At 48.4% G+C, this 14,115-nt stretch overlaps 1 protein-coding gene across 7 annotated transcripts in view; it reads left to right on the plus strand.

The window, feature by feature from the left end:
* The window catches only part of LOC112261780 (F-BAR domain only protein 1), a 78,120-nt gene that overhangs the window by 22,022 nt on the left and 41,983 nt on the right, over positions 1-14,115 (plus strand). For all 7 annotated transcript variants that reach the window (XM_042309392.1, XM_042309523.1, XM_042309465.1 and 4 more), the window contains exons 3-6: positions 10,538-10,629; positions 12,027-12,101; positions 12,508-12,649; positions 13,048-13,200. In XM_042309392.1, coding sequence (XP_042165326.1) covers positions 10,538-10,629; positions 12,027-12,101; positions 12,508-12,649; positions 13,048-13,200 — 462 coding nt within the window. The remainder of the gene's footprint in view (positions 1-10,537; positions 10,630-12,026; positions 12,102-12,507; positions 12,650-13,047; positions 13,201-14,115) is intronic.

Genomic DNA, 14,115 nt, shown 5'->3' on the forward strand with positions numbered 1-14,115 from the left:
GGGTTTGAACCAGGGATGAGAGTAGATGTAATTTCCTCCTGGTACGGGACCTCTATGTATTACGTATAGAACCCCTATTAATTCAATAGGATCTCTGTGGGCCTAGTCATAAAGATTTGAAATGTAACTTAAAAAAAATACAATGTTTTCCTTTAATTGTGGCATAAACGCAACCAGTCATGATGTTTCCATCTGATTTATAAAAGGATCCCATCAAAGGGCTCCTTTACGAGGTTACCCGGGCACGTTCATCCACTCACAATATCTTCTAAACAGTGGTGAACGGAAACAAAACACCAACAAGTGTAATGACATGTGGCGATTGTCATTAGGACAGAATGGAAGTGTCCATTACTGTCCGCACGCGTCTCTGTGTCGCCCACACTTCTCTGCCTCGGCAAAATGTGTGTTCTCGTCAAACCACATCACATTTTGGAGTTATACCACCTGTTTTTCATGCCTCTGACATGCGGTAATGATAAATACTAGTGTAACAGCCCACTGTTTTCTTGACATTTTGTATTAATTATTGTCATAGGCTCATATTTTACCGGTACCGTGTACCTCCACTATTTATTTTGCTGGGACGGCGTACCAGACCGTACCGCCTTACTTTTAACCCTGGATTTGAATCCAAATCCTTTGACCCCTACTGAGGCCATCAGCCCATCACCACTCTCCTGCCTGAGTAGACCGACGTCTCAAAGCAACGATTGTGTTTGTGTGTGTGGTGTCTAACTGTGGTGGTGTGTGTGTGTGTGTGGTGTCTGTAACTGTGGTGGTGTGTGTGTGTGTGTGGTGTCTGTAACTGTGGTGGTGTGTGTGGTGTCTGTAACTGTGGTGGTGTGTGTGTGTGTGTGTGTGTGGCGTCTGTAACTGTGGTGATGTGTGTGGCGTCTGTAACTGTGGTGGTGTGTGTGGCGTCTGTAACTGTGGTGGTGTGTGTGGCGTCTGTAACTGTGGTGGTGTGTGTGTGGCGTCTGTAACTGTGGTGGTGTGTGTGTGTGGCGTCTGTAACTGTGGTGGTGTGTGTGTGTGGCGTCTGTAACTGTGGTGTGTGTGTGTGTGTGTGTGTGGTGTCTGTAACTGTGGTGGTGTGTGTGTGTGGTGTCTGTAACTGTGGTGGTGTGTGTCTGTAACTGTGGTGGTGTGTGTGTGTGTGTGGTGTCTGTAACTGTGGTGGTGTGTGTCTGTAACTGTGGTGGTGTGTGTGTGTGTGTGTGGTGTCTAACTCTGGTGTGTGTGGTGTCTAACTGTGGTGGTGTGTGTGTGTGGTGTCTGTAACTGTGGTGTGTGGTGTCTGTAACTGTGGTGGTGTGTGTGTGTGTGTGTGTGTGTGTGTGGTGTCTGTAACTGTGTGTGTGTGTGTGTGTGTGTGTGTGGTGTCTGTAACTGTGGTGGTGTGTGTCTGTAACTGTGGTGGTGTGTGTGTGTGTGTGGTGTCTAACTGTGGTGGTGTGTGTGGTGTCTGTAACTGTGGTGGTGTGTGTCTGTAACTGTGGTGGTGTGTGTGTGTGTGTGGTGTCTAACTGTGGTGGTGTGTGTGTGTGTGGTGTCTAACTGTGGTGTGTGTGTGTGTGTGGTGTCTGTAACTGTGGTGGTGTGTGTCTGTAACTGTGGTGGTGTGTGTCTGTAACTGTGGTGGTGTGTGTGTGTGTGTGGTGTCTAACTCTGGTGTGTGTGGTGTCTAACTGTGGTGGTGTGTGTGTGTGTGTGTGTGTGGTGTCTGTAACTGTGGTGTGTGTGTGTGTGGTGTCTGTAACTGTGGTGGTGTGTGTGTGTGGTGTCTGTAACTGTGGTGGTGTGTGTGTGTGTGTGTGTGTGTGTGTGTGGTGTCTGTAACTGTGGTGGTGTGTGTCTGTAACTGTGGTGGTGTGTGTCTGTAACTGTGGTGGTGTGTGTGTGTGTGTGTGGTGTCTAACTCTGGTGTGTGTGGTGTCTAACTGTGGTGGTGTGTGTGTGTGTGGTGTCTGTAACTGTGGTGGTGTGTGTGGTGTCTGTAACTGTGGTGGTGTGTGTGTGGTGTCTGTAACTGTGGTGGTGTGTGTGTGTGTGTGTGTGGCGTCTGTAACTGTGGTGGTGTGTGTGGCGTCTAACTGTGGTGGTGTGTGTCTGTAACTGTGGTGGTGTGTGTGTGTGTGTGTGGTGTCTAACTGTGGTGTGTGTGTGTGTGTGTGGTGTCTGTAACTGTGGTGTGTGTGGTGTGTGTGTGTGTGGTGTCTGTAACTGTGGTGGTGTGTGTCTGTAACTGTGGTGGTGTGTGTCTGTAACTGTGGTGGTGTGTGTGTGTGTGTGGTGTCTAACTCTGGTGTGTGTGGTGTCTAACTGTGGTGGTGTGTGTGTGTGTGTGTGTGGTGTCTGTAACTGTGGTGGTGTGTGTCTGTAACTGTGGTGGTGTGTGTGTGTGTGTGGTGTCTAACTGTGGTGTGTGTGGTGTCTGTAACTGTGGTGGTGTGTGTCTGTAACTGTGGTGGTGTGTGTGTGTGTGGTGTCTAACTGTGGTGGTGTGTGTGTGTGTGGTGTCTGTAACTGTGGTGGTGTGTGTGTGTGTGTGGTGTCTGTAACTGTGGTGGTGTGTGTGGTGTCTGTAACTGTGGTGGTGTGTGTGTGTGGTGTCTGTAACTGTGGTGGTGTGTGTGTGTGTGTGTGGTGTCTGTAACTGTGGTGGTGTGTGTGGCGTCTAACTGTGGTGGTGTGTGTGGCGTCTAACTGTGGTGGTGTGTGTGGCGTCTGTAACTGTGGTGGTGTGTGTGTGGTGTCAACTGTGGTGGTGTGTGTGTGGTGTCTGTAACTGTGGTGGTGTGTGTGTGTGTGTGTGTGTGTGTGTGGTGTCTGTAACTGTGGTGGTGTGTGTGTGTGTGTGTGTGGTGTCTGTAACTGTGGTGGTGTGTGTGTGTGGTGTCTGTAACTGTGGTGGTGTGTGTCTGTAACTGTGGTGGTGTGTGTGTGTGTGTGTGTGGTGTCTAACTGTGGTGTGTGTGTGTGTGTGGTTGTAACTGTGGTGTGTGTGTGTGTGTGTGTGGTGTCTGTAACTGTGGTGGTGTGTGTCTGTAACTGTGGTGGTGTGTGTCTGTAACTGTGGTGGTGTGTGTGTGTGTGGTGTCTAACTCTGGTGTGTGTGGTGTCTAACTGTGGTGGTGTGTGTGTGTGTGTGTGTGTGTGGTGTCTGTAACTGTGGTGTGTGTGTGGTGTCTGTAACTGTGGTGGTGTGTGTGTGTGTGTGTGTGGTGTCTGTAACTGTGGTGGTGTGTGTGTGTGGTGTCTGTAACTGTGGTGGTGTGTGTCTGTAACTGTGGTGGTGTGTGTGTGGTGTCTAACTGTGGTGGTGTGTGTGGTGTCTGTAACTGTGGTGGTGTGTGTCTGTAACTGTGGTGGTGTGTGTGTGTGGTGTCTAACTGTGGTGGTGTGTGTGTGTGGTGTCTGTAACTGTGGTGGTGTGTGTGGCGTCTGTAACTGTGGTGGTGTGTGTGGCGTCTGTAACTGTGGTGGTGTGTGTGGCGTCTGTAACTGTGGTGGTGTGTGTGGCGTCTGTAACTGTGGTGGTGTGTGTGGCGTCTGTAACTGTGGTGGTGTGTGTGTGTGTGGTGTCTGTAACTGTGGTTGTGTGTGTGTGTGTGGTGTCTGTAACTGTGGTGGTGTGTGTGTGGTGTCTAACTGTGGTGGTGTGTGTCTGTAACTGTGGTGGTGTGTGTGTGTGTGTGGTGTCTGTAACTGTGGTGGTGTGTGTCTGTAACTGTGGTGGTGTGTGTGTGTGTGTGTGTGGTGTCTAACTGTGGTGGTGTGTGTGTGTGGTGTCTGTAACTGTGGTGGTGTGTGGTGTCTGTAACTGTGGTGGTGTGTGTGGTGTCTGTAACTGTGGTGTCTGTAACTGTGGTGGTGTGTGTGTGTGGCGTCTGTAACTGTGGTGGTGTGTGTGTGTGTGGTGTCTGTAACTGTGGTGTGTGTGTGTGTGTGTGTGTGTGTGTGGTGTCTAACTGTGGTGGTGTGTGTGTGTGTGGTGTCTGTAACTGTGGTGGTGTGTGTGTGTGTGTGTGTGTGTGTGGTTGTAACTGTGGTGGTGTGTGTCTGTAACTGTGGTGGTGTGTGTGTGTGGTGTCTAACTGTGGTGTGTGTGTGTGTGTGTGTGTGTGTGTGTGTGTGTGTGTGGTGTCTGTAACTGTGGTGGTGTGTGGTGTCTGTAACTGTGGTGGTGTGTGTGGTGTCTGTAACTGTGGTGTCTAACTGTGGTGGTGTGTGTGTGTGTGTGGCGTCTGTAACTGTGGTGGTGTGTGTGTGTGTGTGTGGTGTCTGTAACTGTGGTGTGTGTGTGTGTGGTGTCTGTAACTGTGGTGGTGTGTGTGTGTGGTGTCTGTAACTGTGGTGGTGTGTGTCTGTAACTGTGGTGGTGTGTGTGTGTGGTGTCTGTAACTGTGGTGGTGTGTGTCTGTAACTGTGGTGGTGTGTGTGTGTGTGTGTGGTGTCTAACTGTGGTGGTGTGTGTGTGTGTGTGTGGTGTCTGTAACTGTGGTGGTGTGTGTGTGTGTGGTGTCTGTAACTGTGGTGGTGTGTGTGTGTGTGTGGTGTCTGTAACTGTGGTGGTGTGTGTCTGTAACTGTGGTGTGTGTGTGTGTGTGTGTGTGTCTAACTGTGGTGGTGTGTGTCTGTAACTCTGGTGGTGTGTGTGTGTGGTGTCTAACTGTGGTGGTGTGTGTGTGTGTGGTGTCTGTAACTGTGGTGGTGTGTGTGTGGTGTCTGTAACTGTGGTGGTGTGTGTGTGTGGTTGTAACTGTGGTGTGTGTGTGTGGTGTCTGTAACTGTGGTGGTGTGTGTCTGTAACTGTGGTGTGTGTGTGTGTGTGTGTGTGTGTGTGTGGTGTCTGTAACTGTGGTGGTGTGTGTGGTGTCTGTAACTGTGGTGGTGTGTGTCTGTAACTGTGGTGGTGTGTGTGTGTGTGTGTGTGTGGTGTCTAACTGTGGTGGTGTGTGTGTGTGTGGTGTCTGTAACTGTGGTGGTGTGTGTGGTGTCTAACTGTGGTGGTGTGTGTGTGTGTGGTGTCTGTAACTGTGGTGGTGTGTGTGTGGTGTCTAACTGTGGTGGTGGGTGTGGCGTCTGTAACTGTGGTGGTGTGTGTGGCGTCTGTAACTGTGGTGGTTTGTGTGTGTGTGGCGTCTGTAACTGTGGTGGTGTGTGTGTGTGTGGTGTCTGTAACTGTGGTGGTGTGTGTGTGGTGTCTAACTGTGGTGTGTGTGTGTGTGTGTGTGTGTGTGTGGTGTCTGTAACTGTGGTGGTGTGTGTGGTGTCTAACTGTGGTGGTGTGTGTCTGTAACTGTGGTGGTGTGTGTGTGTGTGTGTGGTGTCTAACTGTGGTGGTGTGTGTGTGTGTGGTGTCTGTAACTGTGGTGGTGTGTGCCTGTAACTGTGGTGGTGTGTGTGTGTGTGTGGTGTCTAACTGTGGTGGGTGTGTGTGTGTGTGGTGTCTGTAACTGTGGTGGTGTGTGTGTGTGTGTGTGTGTGTGTGTGTGTGGTGTCTGTAACTGTGGTGGTGTGTGTGTGTGGTGTCTGTAACTGTGGTGGTGTGTGTGTGCGGTAATGATAAATACTAGTGTAACAGCCCACTATTTTCTTGACATTTTGTATTAATTATTGTCATAGGCTCATATTTTACCGGTACCGTGTACGTGGTGGTGTGTGTGTGTGTGTGTGTGTGGTGTCTGTAACTGTGGTGGTGTGTGTCTGTAACTGTGGTGGTGTGTGTGTGTGTGTGTGTGGTGTCTAACTGTGGTGTTGTGTGTGTGTGTGGTGTCTGTAACTCTGGTGGTGTGTGTGTGCGGTGTCTAACTGTGGTGGTGTGTGTGTGTGTGTGTGTGGTGTCTGTAACTGTGGTGGTGTGTGTGTGGTGTCTGTAACTGTGGTGGTGTGTGTGTGTGGTGTCTGTAACTGTGGTGGTGTGTGTGTGTGTGTGTGGTGTCTGTAACTGTGGTGGTGTGTGTGTGTGTGTGTGTGTGGTGTCTGTAACTGTGGTGGTGTGTGTCTGTAACTGTGGTGGTGTGTGTGTGTGTGGTGTCTAACTGTGGTGGTGTGTGGTGTCTGTAACTGTGGTGGTGTGTGTGGTGTCTGTAACTGTGGTGTCTGTAACTGTGGTGGTGTGTGTGTGTGTGGCGTCTGTAACTGTGGTTGTGTGTGTGTGTGTGTGTGTGGTGTCTGTAACTGTGGTGGTGGTGTGTGTGTGTGGTGTCTGTAACTGTGGTGGTGGTGTGTGTGTGTGGTGTCTGTAACTGTGGTGGTGGTGTGTGTGTGTGGTGTCTGTAACTGTGGTGGTGGTGTGTGTGTGTGGTGTCTGTAACTGTGGTGGTGGTGTGTGTGTGTGTGGTGTCTGTAACTGTGGTGGTGGTGTGTGTGTGTGTGTGGTGTCTGTAACTGTGGTGGTGGTGTGTGTGTGTGGTGTCTGTAACTGTGGTGTGTGTGTGTGTGTGTGGTGTCTGTAACTGTGGTGGTGTGTGTGTCTGTAACTGTGGTGGTGGTGTGTGTGTGTGTAACTGTGGTGGTGTGTGTGTGTAACTGTGGTGTCTGTAACTGTGGTGGTGTGTGTGGTGTCTGTAACTGTGGTGGTGTGTCTGTAACTGTGGTGGTGTGTGTGTGGTGTGTCTAACTGTGGTGTGTGTGTGTGTGTGTGTGTGGTGTCTATAACTGTGGTGGTGGCGTGTGTGGTGTCTGTAACTGTGGTGGTGTGTGTGTGTGTGGTGTCTAACTGTGGTGGTGCGTGTGTCTGTAACTGTGGTGGTGTGTGTGTGTGTAACTGTGGTGGTGTGTGTGTGGTGTCTGTAACTGTGGTGTGTGTGTGTGTGTGTGTGGTGTCTAACTGTGGTGGTGTGTGTGTCTGTAACTGTGGTGGTGTGTGTGTGTGTGTGGTGTCTAACTGTGGTGGTGTGTGTGTGTGTGTGTGTGGTGTCTGTAACTGTGGTGTTGTGTGTGTGTGGTGTCTGTAACTGGTGTTGTGTGTGTGGTGTCTGTAACTGTGGTGGTGTGTGTGTGTGTGTGGTGTCTGTAACTGTGGTGGTGTGTGTGTCTGTAACTGTGGTGGTGTGTGTGTCTGTAACTGTGGTGGTGTGTGTCTGTAACTGTGGTGGTGTGTGTGTGTGTGTGTGTGTGTGGTGTCTGTAACTGTGGTGGTGTGTGTGTCTGTAACTGTGGTGGTGTGTGTCTGTAACTGTGGTGGTGTGTGTGTGTGTGGTGTCTGTAACTGGTGGTGTGTGTGTGTGGTGTCTGTAACTGGTGTTGTGTGTGTGGTGTCTGTAACTGTGGTGTTGTGTGTGTGCTGTCTGTAACTGTGGTGGTGTGTGTGTGGTGTCTGTAACTGTGGTGGTGTGTGTGTGGTGTCTGTAACTGTGGTGGTGTGTGTGTGTGTGTGTGGTGTCTGTAACTGTGGTGGTGTGTGTGTGGTGTCTGTAACTGTGGTGGTGTGTGTGTGGTGTCTGTAACTGTGGTGGTGTGTGTGTGTGTGTGGTGTCTGTAACTGTGGTGGTGTGTGTGTGTGTGTGGTGTCTGTAACTGTGGTGGTGTGTGTGTGTGTGGTGTCTGTAACTGTGGTGGTGTGTGTGTGTGGTGTTTAACTGTGGTGTGTGTGTGTGTGTGTGTGTGTGGTGTCTGTAACTGTGGTGGTGTGTGTGGTGTCTGTAACTGTGGTGGTGTGTGTGTGTGTGTGGTGTCTGTAACTGTGGTGGTGTGTGTGTGTGTGGTGTCTGTAACTGTGGTGGTGTGTGTGTGGTGTCTGTAACTGTGGTGGTGTCTTTAACTGTGGTGGTGTGTGTGTGGTGTCTGTAACTGTGGTGGTGTGTGTGGTGTCTGTAACTGTGGTGGTGTGTGTGTGTGTGTGTGTGTGTGTGTGGTGTCTGTAACTGTGGTGTGTGTGTGTGTGGTGTCTGTAACTGTGTGTGTGTGTGTGTGTGTGTGTGGTGTCTGTAACTGTGGTGGTGTGTGTGTGTGTGGTGTCTGTAACTGTGGTGGTGTGTGTGTGGTGTCTTTATCTGTGGTGGTGTCTTTAACTGTGGTGGTGTGTGTGTGTGTGGTGTCTGTAACTGTGGTGGTGTGTGTGTGGTGTCTGTAACTGTGGTGGTGTGTGTGTGTGTGGTGTCTGTAACTGTGGTGGTGTGTGTGTGTGGTGTCTGTAACTGTGGTGGTGTGTGTGTGTGTGTGGTGTCTGTAACTGTGGTGGTGTGTGTGTGTGTGGTGTCTGTAACTGTGGTGGTGTGTGTGTGTGTGTGTGGTGTCTGTAACTGTGGTGGTGTGTGTGTGTGGTGTCTGTAACTGTGGTGGTGTGTGTGTGTGTGTGTGGTGTCTGTAACTGTGGTGGTGTGTGTGTGTGTGTGTGGTGTCTGTAACTGTGGTGGTGTGTGTGTGGTGTCTGTAACTGTGGTGGTGTGTGTGTGGTGTCTGTAACTGTGGTGGTGTGTGTGTGGTGTCTGTAACTGTGGTGGTGTGTGTGTGGTGTCTGTAACTGTGGTGGTGTGTGTGTGGTGTCTGTAACTGTGGTGGTGTGTGTGTGGTGTCTGTAACTGTGGTGGTGTGTGTGTGGTGTCTGTAACTGTGGTGGTGTGTGTGTGTGGTGTCTGTAACTGTGGTTGTGTGTGTGGTGTCTGTAACTGTGGTGGTGTGTGTGGTGTCTGTAACTGTGGTGGTGTGTGTGTGTGTGTGTGGTGTCTAACTGTGGTGGTGTGTGTGTGGTGTCTGTAACTGTGGTGGTGTGTGTGTGGTGTCTGTAACTGTGGTGGTGTGTGTGTGTGTGTGTGTGGTGTCTGTAACTGTGGTGGTGTGTGTGTGGTGTCTGTAACTGTGGTGGTGTGTGTGTGGTGACTGGTGGTGTGTGTGTGGTGTCTGTAACTGTGGTGGTGTGTGTGTGGTGTCTGTAACTGTGGTGGTGTGTGTGTGGTGTCTGTAACTGTGGTGGTGTGTGTGTGGTGTCTAACTGTGGTGGTGTGTGTGTGGTGTCTGTAACTGTGGTGGTGTGTGTGTGTGGTGTCTGTAACTGTGGTGGTGTGTGTGGTGTCTGTAACTGTGGTGGTGTGTGTGTGGTGTCTGTAACTGTGGTGGTGTGTGTGTGGTGTCTGTAACTGTGGTGGTGTGTGTGTGTGTGGTGTCTGTAACTGTGGTGGTGTGTGTGTGTGTGTGTGTGTGTGGTGTCTGTAACTGTGGTGGTGTGTGTGTGTGTGTGTGTGTGTGGTGTCTGTAACTGTGGTGGTGTGTGTGTGGTGTCTGTAACTGTGGTGGTGTGTGTGTGTGTGTGTGTGTGTGTGTGTGGTGTCTGTAACTGTGGTGGTGTGTGTGTGGTGTCTGTAACTGTGGTGGTGTGTGTGTGTGGTGTCTGTAACTGTGGTGGTGTGTGTGTGGTGTCTGTAACTGTGGTGGTGTGTGTGTGTGTGGTGTCTGTAACTGTGGTGGTGTGTGTCTAACTGTGGTGGTGTTTGTGTGTAACTGTGGTGGTGTGTGTGTGGTGTCTGTAACTGTGGTGTTGTGGTGTCTGTAACTGTGGTGTCTGTAACTGGTGTTGTGGTGTCTAACTGTGGTGTTGGCCTACTCCTAGCTTCTCTCTGGGAACCTTGGCATTCCAGCCATTCCCCTGCTACTAAAAGCGTGTCCCTCTCTAGCAGGGTATTTCTAGTGTTGAGGTGCAGCCACCTGCCTGTCAGGACAGCCTACACAACGCCCCGCTGTTGACATCAAAGTGGGGGCTTCAAGGAACAGGCTATTTTTAACACTGCCTCTGTTAACTCTGCTGTTATGTGATAACTCTTTGTTGTTGTTGTATTGTCTGTAGGAAGGGAATCCTGATTTAAACTTCTAGTTCACATTGCCTTCCCTGTGCCAGTCTTGATGAAATCTGCACAAGGCTGCTAAGGTGCAGGAATACAAAAGGAGAAAGTTTCTGCACACTTTGGGTCAATGCAAATTCTGATTTAATGCTATAGAACAATAGATCTGAAATTTGCATGGACCCTGTGGAAAGACTACTTCGGCCAATGAAAATGACTTTCTGAAGAACAACTCGGCTTGCAGTCGGCCTGTCTATGAAAAATGTATTTCTGTTTCCTTAAACCAGTGTCATGATTGTGGTTCCCCACTGAGCGAAACAAGAAGACAGCCACAGTATTAAAGGTCATGGAAGAAAACAACATGAGTTGTGTTTATGGCATCACCAGCTCCCAGGCATACTTCTGTTGGAGAGAGAAAGTCATGTCTGTTTTCTCCAACCCTGTGTCAACCTTGGTTCTGGTTGCTTAACAACAAGAGAAACATCCACAATATTTTAAAGGTCATGATGAAAGAAAACAGTATTTGTTTTGTTTGTGTTCAATGCTACTATGCTCCAAGGGTCCTCAATGAATAAGTAACAGAAGTGTTGAGTGAATTTAAATAAGAAAAACCTCTATTTCCTGAGGTCGTAGGTTTGTCTGCCATCGCCTGCTATTTGTCACATCTTTCATGTTGAGGAATCTATAAATCCCTTAGATGCAGTACAATCTAATTCTGTGGCTCACCAAGGTGTTGTCTGTGCTTTTTGCAGGGGGAGAAGAATGCAGGTTTTGATGTGTTGTACCACAACATGAAGCATGGCCAGATTGCAACCAAGGAGCTGGCAGAGTTTGTCCGTGAGAGGTGAGGTGTTGTTTGGGCTGGGATGTTCCGGAGAGGTGGTACATGAGTGACGTGGGAGTGATGTTTCTTAATCAGTTTGCCTTTCAACTCATCCATCCATTTCAAAAAGTCATTTTTCTAAACGCTCATAAATGTTTTGAAGTTTGCCTTTTTAAAAAGACTGATTCCAATACTGGCTACAGGGCCTTGTCGCTTCCTTTCATAGTCATGTCTTCGAGCCCTTCCTCTGCACTATCAGTCTCCCCTGCCTTCTAATCCACATAACTGGGCTGCATTTGAACTCAGGCCAGCACATGGGAGTGTTAAGAGAGACACACACACTCTCACGCAATACAAGACATGGCCCTCAAGACAAGGAGCTCCCTGTCTTACTATACAAATATACACACACACTTGCAGTAGCTGTGTGTTTGCCTGTTATCTGGGCACTCAGCTCCGGTAACATGTCAGTCTGAATAATCCTCCTGGATTGTTTTCCCAGAAATCGTCTGTCTTTATTCAGTCTGTTAATGAGTCAATTAGCTGGAAGTTGAACACTCATTGTAGTATTTAAGCCTGGGCCTTACAGGGCTTTTCTCCCCAGAGGGGAAGACAACAACCTGCACTGTCAGACCAATGTCATAGTCTTGACTTTTATTCATAAGATCCGAACCACTGCAGATTCCCCACAGAAGGGAGGAAATTCAGTTATCTACTTGGAGAGAACAAAGTGTCAGTCAGGAAATGAAACAAGACATTGCAGGGAAGATCCCCCTCATGACAGACAGAGTAACCAACCCATTGAGCTGATTGGTTCCCCACGCTCAGTGCAGAGGAGCTCTTTCTCAATCTGGATGTTCTATGTATCTAAAAGTTGAATGTCATGTATTCTAACCCTTTGTAGGCCTAGCTACCCCTCTTCAAGGTGTACTTGTTCTCCATAAAGAGCTGTGTCTGTTGCCGGAGGCCTGTGAAACTGCACTGATTTGTTTGTTTATTACATTGCTCTTTCCTTGTCAGGGTGAGAGGGGGTTGTTACCCCCCAGATATACTGATCTACTTTCTTCTCCGTGGGTGCTACAGATGGGTATTAAAGATGTATGTTCCTCCTGCAGAATTGAGGCCATTTTATTATTTACATTTGGGTCAGGGCAACATTTACAGGATTGAAGCTAAATATTTATTTTCCCTTTGCCTGGTTGTTTGTGCTTTATTCTGCTCTGTACATGATAATATGACATTATGCTAGTAAGATATGCAGTTGTTTTGTGTGAGCCGGAAGGGGACGAGTTTAGATTTATCTGTAGTTGGATGCAGGATTTCCAAGGCTGAGACCTCATAGACCATCACTCTGCCTGGTTTGTTACTTACCAGCCACGGGCTCTTCAGGAATATATCGATCTATCTGTGGTTCTCAGGGCTGCCATCGAGGAGACCTACTCCAAGTCCATGAGCAAACTGGCCAAAATGGCAAGCAATGGAAGCCCACTAGGGTGAGTATGTTAGAAAACTCTTGACATCAACATCTCAGTTTAAAATGAAATCAACTGTTTCATATGCTGGCAGGGTGCCTATAGGATTTACAGGAGTTTGTCTGTATGGTTTGATTCTCTTGGCCAGGGTCTATGGTTTACTGGGTCATAGCAGGCCAGGGTCTATGGTTTACTGGGTCGTAGACCCCGGCCTGCTACGACCCAGTAAACCATAGACCCTGGCCTGCTATGGTTTGTTTAACTCTAGAAATGCACCATAAATATTTAACTTTAATGTCATATTACCGTTCAAACAAAATGTATGAAATCGCATCTGTTAATGTATGTGATTATTAGATTTTTAAAAAACACGATGTTGGTGTTAGGACCTTGTACTGTAGGTGACTTATTGCTCTATGTCTCACAGGACGTTTGCTCCTATGTGGGACTTGTTCCGGGTGTCATCCGACAAGCTGGCTCTCTGCCACCTGGAGCTGATGCGTAAAATGAATGACCTCATCCGGGACATCAACAAGTATGGTGACGAGCAGGTCAAAGTTCATCGCAAGGTAACACTTCTCACCATATTTTTCTATGATCACGACCCCTCTATCCCCCACATCATTCACTATATTATATTATAAACTGGGTGGTTTGAGCCCTGAATGCTGATTGGCTGAAAGCCATGGTATATCAGACCGTATACAACGGGTATGAGAGAACATACATTTTTTTCTGCTCTAATTATGTTGGTAACCAGTTTATAATAGCAGTAAGGCGCCTCGGGGTTTGTGATATATGGCCAATATACCACGGCTAAGGGCTGTATCCAGGCACTCCATGTTGCGTTGTGCGTAAGAACTGCCCTTAGCTGTGGTATATGGCCATATACCACACCCCCTCAGGCATTATGGCTTAAATATATAATGAACATTTTAATAATATGTGCATGGTGTGTTTCTCACAGACCAAGGAGGAGCAGGTGGGGACCCTGGACGCTGTTCAGGCCGTCCAGGTGCAGAGTGGTCACCTCCAGAAGTTCAGGGAGGGATACCACGCTAAGTGTATTGAGCTGGACCGACTGAGGAAAGAGGGAGCTCCCCAGAAAGAACTGGAGAAGGTCTGTCACTAGGCATCAATGAACACATTCCGTATAATACAGTATAGCTGTATAAACTGTTATATGAGCACAGGGTGCCTTACGTTAATGAGTAGTTGCTGAAAGTACACTGAATAAGATAGACAGTTGAACAAGGTTGTGATTATTATAGCAGATCATTTGTTCACAATGATGACTCACCAGGATGAATAAAGGATCCAGTAATGGCTGGAGGAAGTCTATATTCATCCCCTCTCTCTCTCACTCGGAGGAAGTCTATAATCATCCCCTCTCTCTCTCACTAGGAGGAAGTCTATAATCATCCCCTCTCTCTCTCACTAGGAGGAAGTCTATAATCATCCCCTCTCTCTCTCACTAGGAGGAAGTCTATAATCATCCCTCTCTCTCTCACTAGGAGGAAGTCTATAATCATCTCTCTCTCACTAGGAGGAAGTCTATAATCATCCCCTCTCTCTCTCTCACTAGGAGGAAGTCTATAATCAACCCCTCTCTCTCTCTCTCTCACTAGGAGGAAGTCTATAATCATCCCCTCTCTCTCTCTCTCTCACTAGGAGGAAGTCTATAATCATCCCTCTCTCTCTCTCTCTCTCTCACTAGGAGGAAGTCTATAATCATCCCCTCTCTCTCTCTCTCTCTCTCTCTCTCACTAGGAGGAAGTCTATAATCATCCCCTCTCTCTCTCTCTCTCTCTCTAGGAGGAAGTCTATAATCATCCTCTCTCTCTCTCTCTCTCTCTCTCTCTCTCACTAGGAGGAAGTCTATAATCATCCCCTCTCTCTCTCTCTCTCTCTCTCTCTCTCACTAGGAGGAAGTCTATAATCATCCCCTCTCTCTCTCTCTCTCACTAGGAGGAAGTCTATAATCATCCCCTCTCTCTCTCTCTTTCTCACTAGGAGGAAGTCTATAATCATCCCC

Source organism: Oncorhynchus tshawytscha, linkage group LG01 (genome assembly GCF_018296145.1).
Source record: "Oncorhynchus tshawytscha isolate Ot180627B linkage group LG01, Otsh_v2.0, whole genome shotgun sequence".
Lineage (NCBI taxonomy): Eukaryota > Metazoa > Chordata > Actinopteri > Salmoniformes > Salmonidae > Oncorhynchus > Oncorhynchus tshawytscha.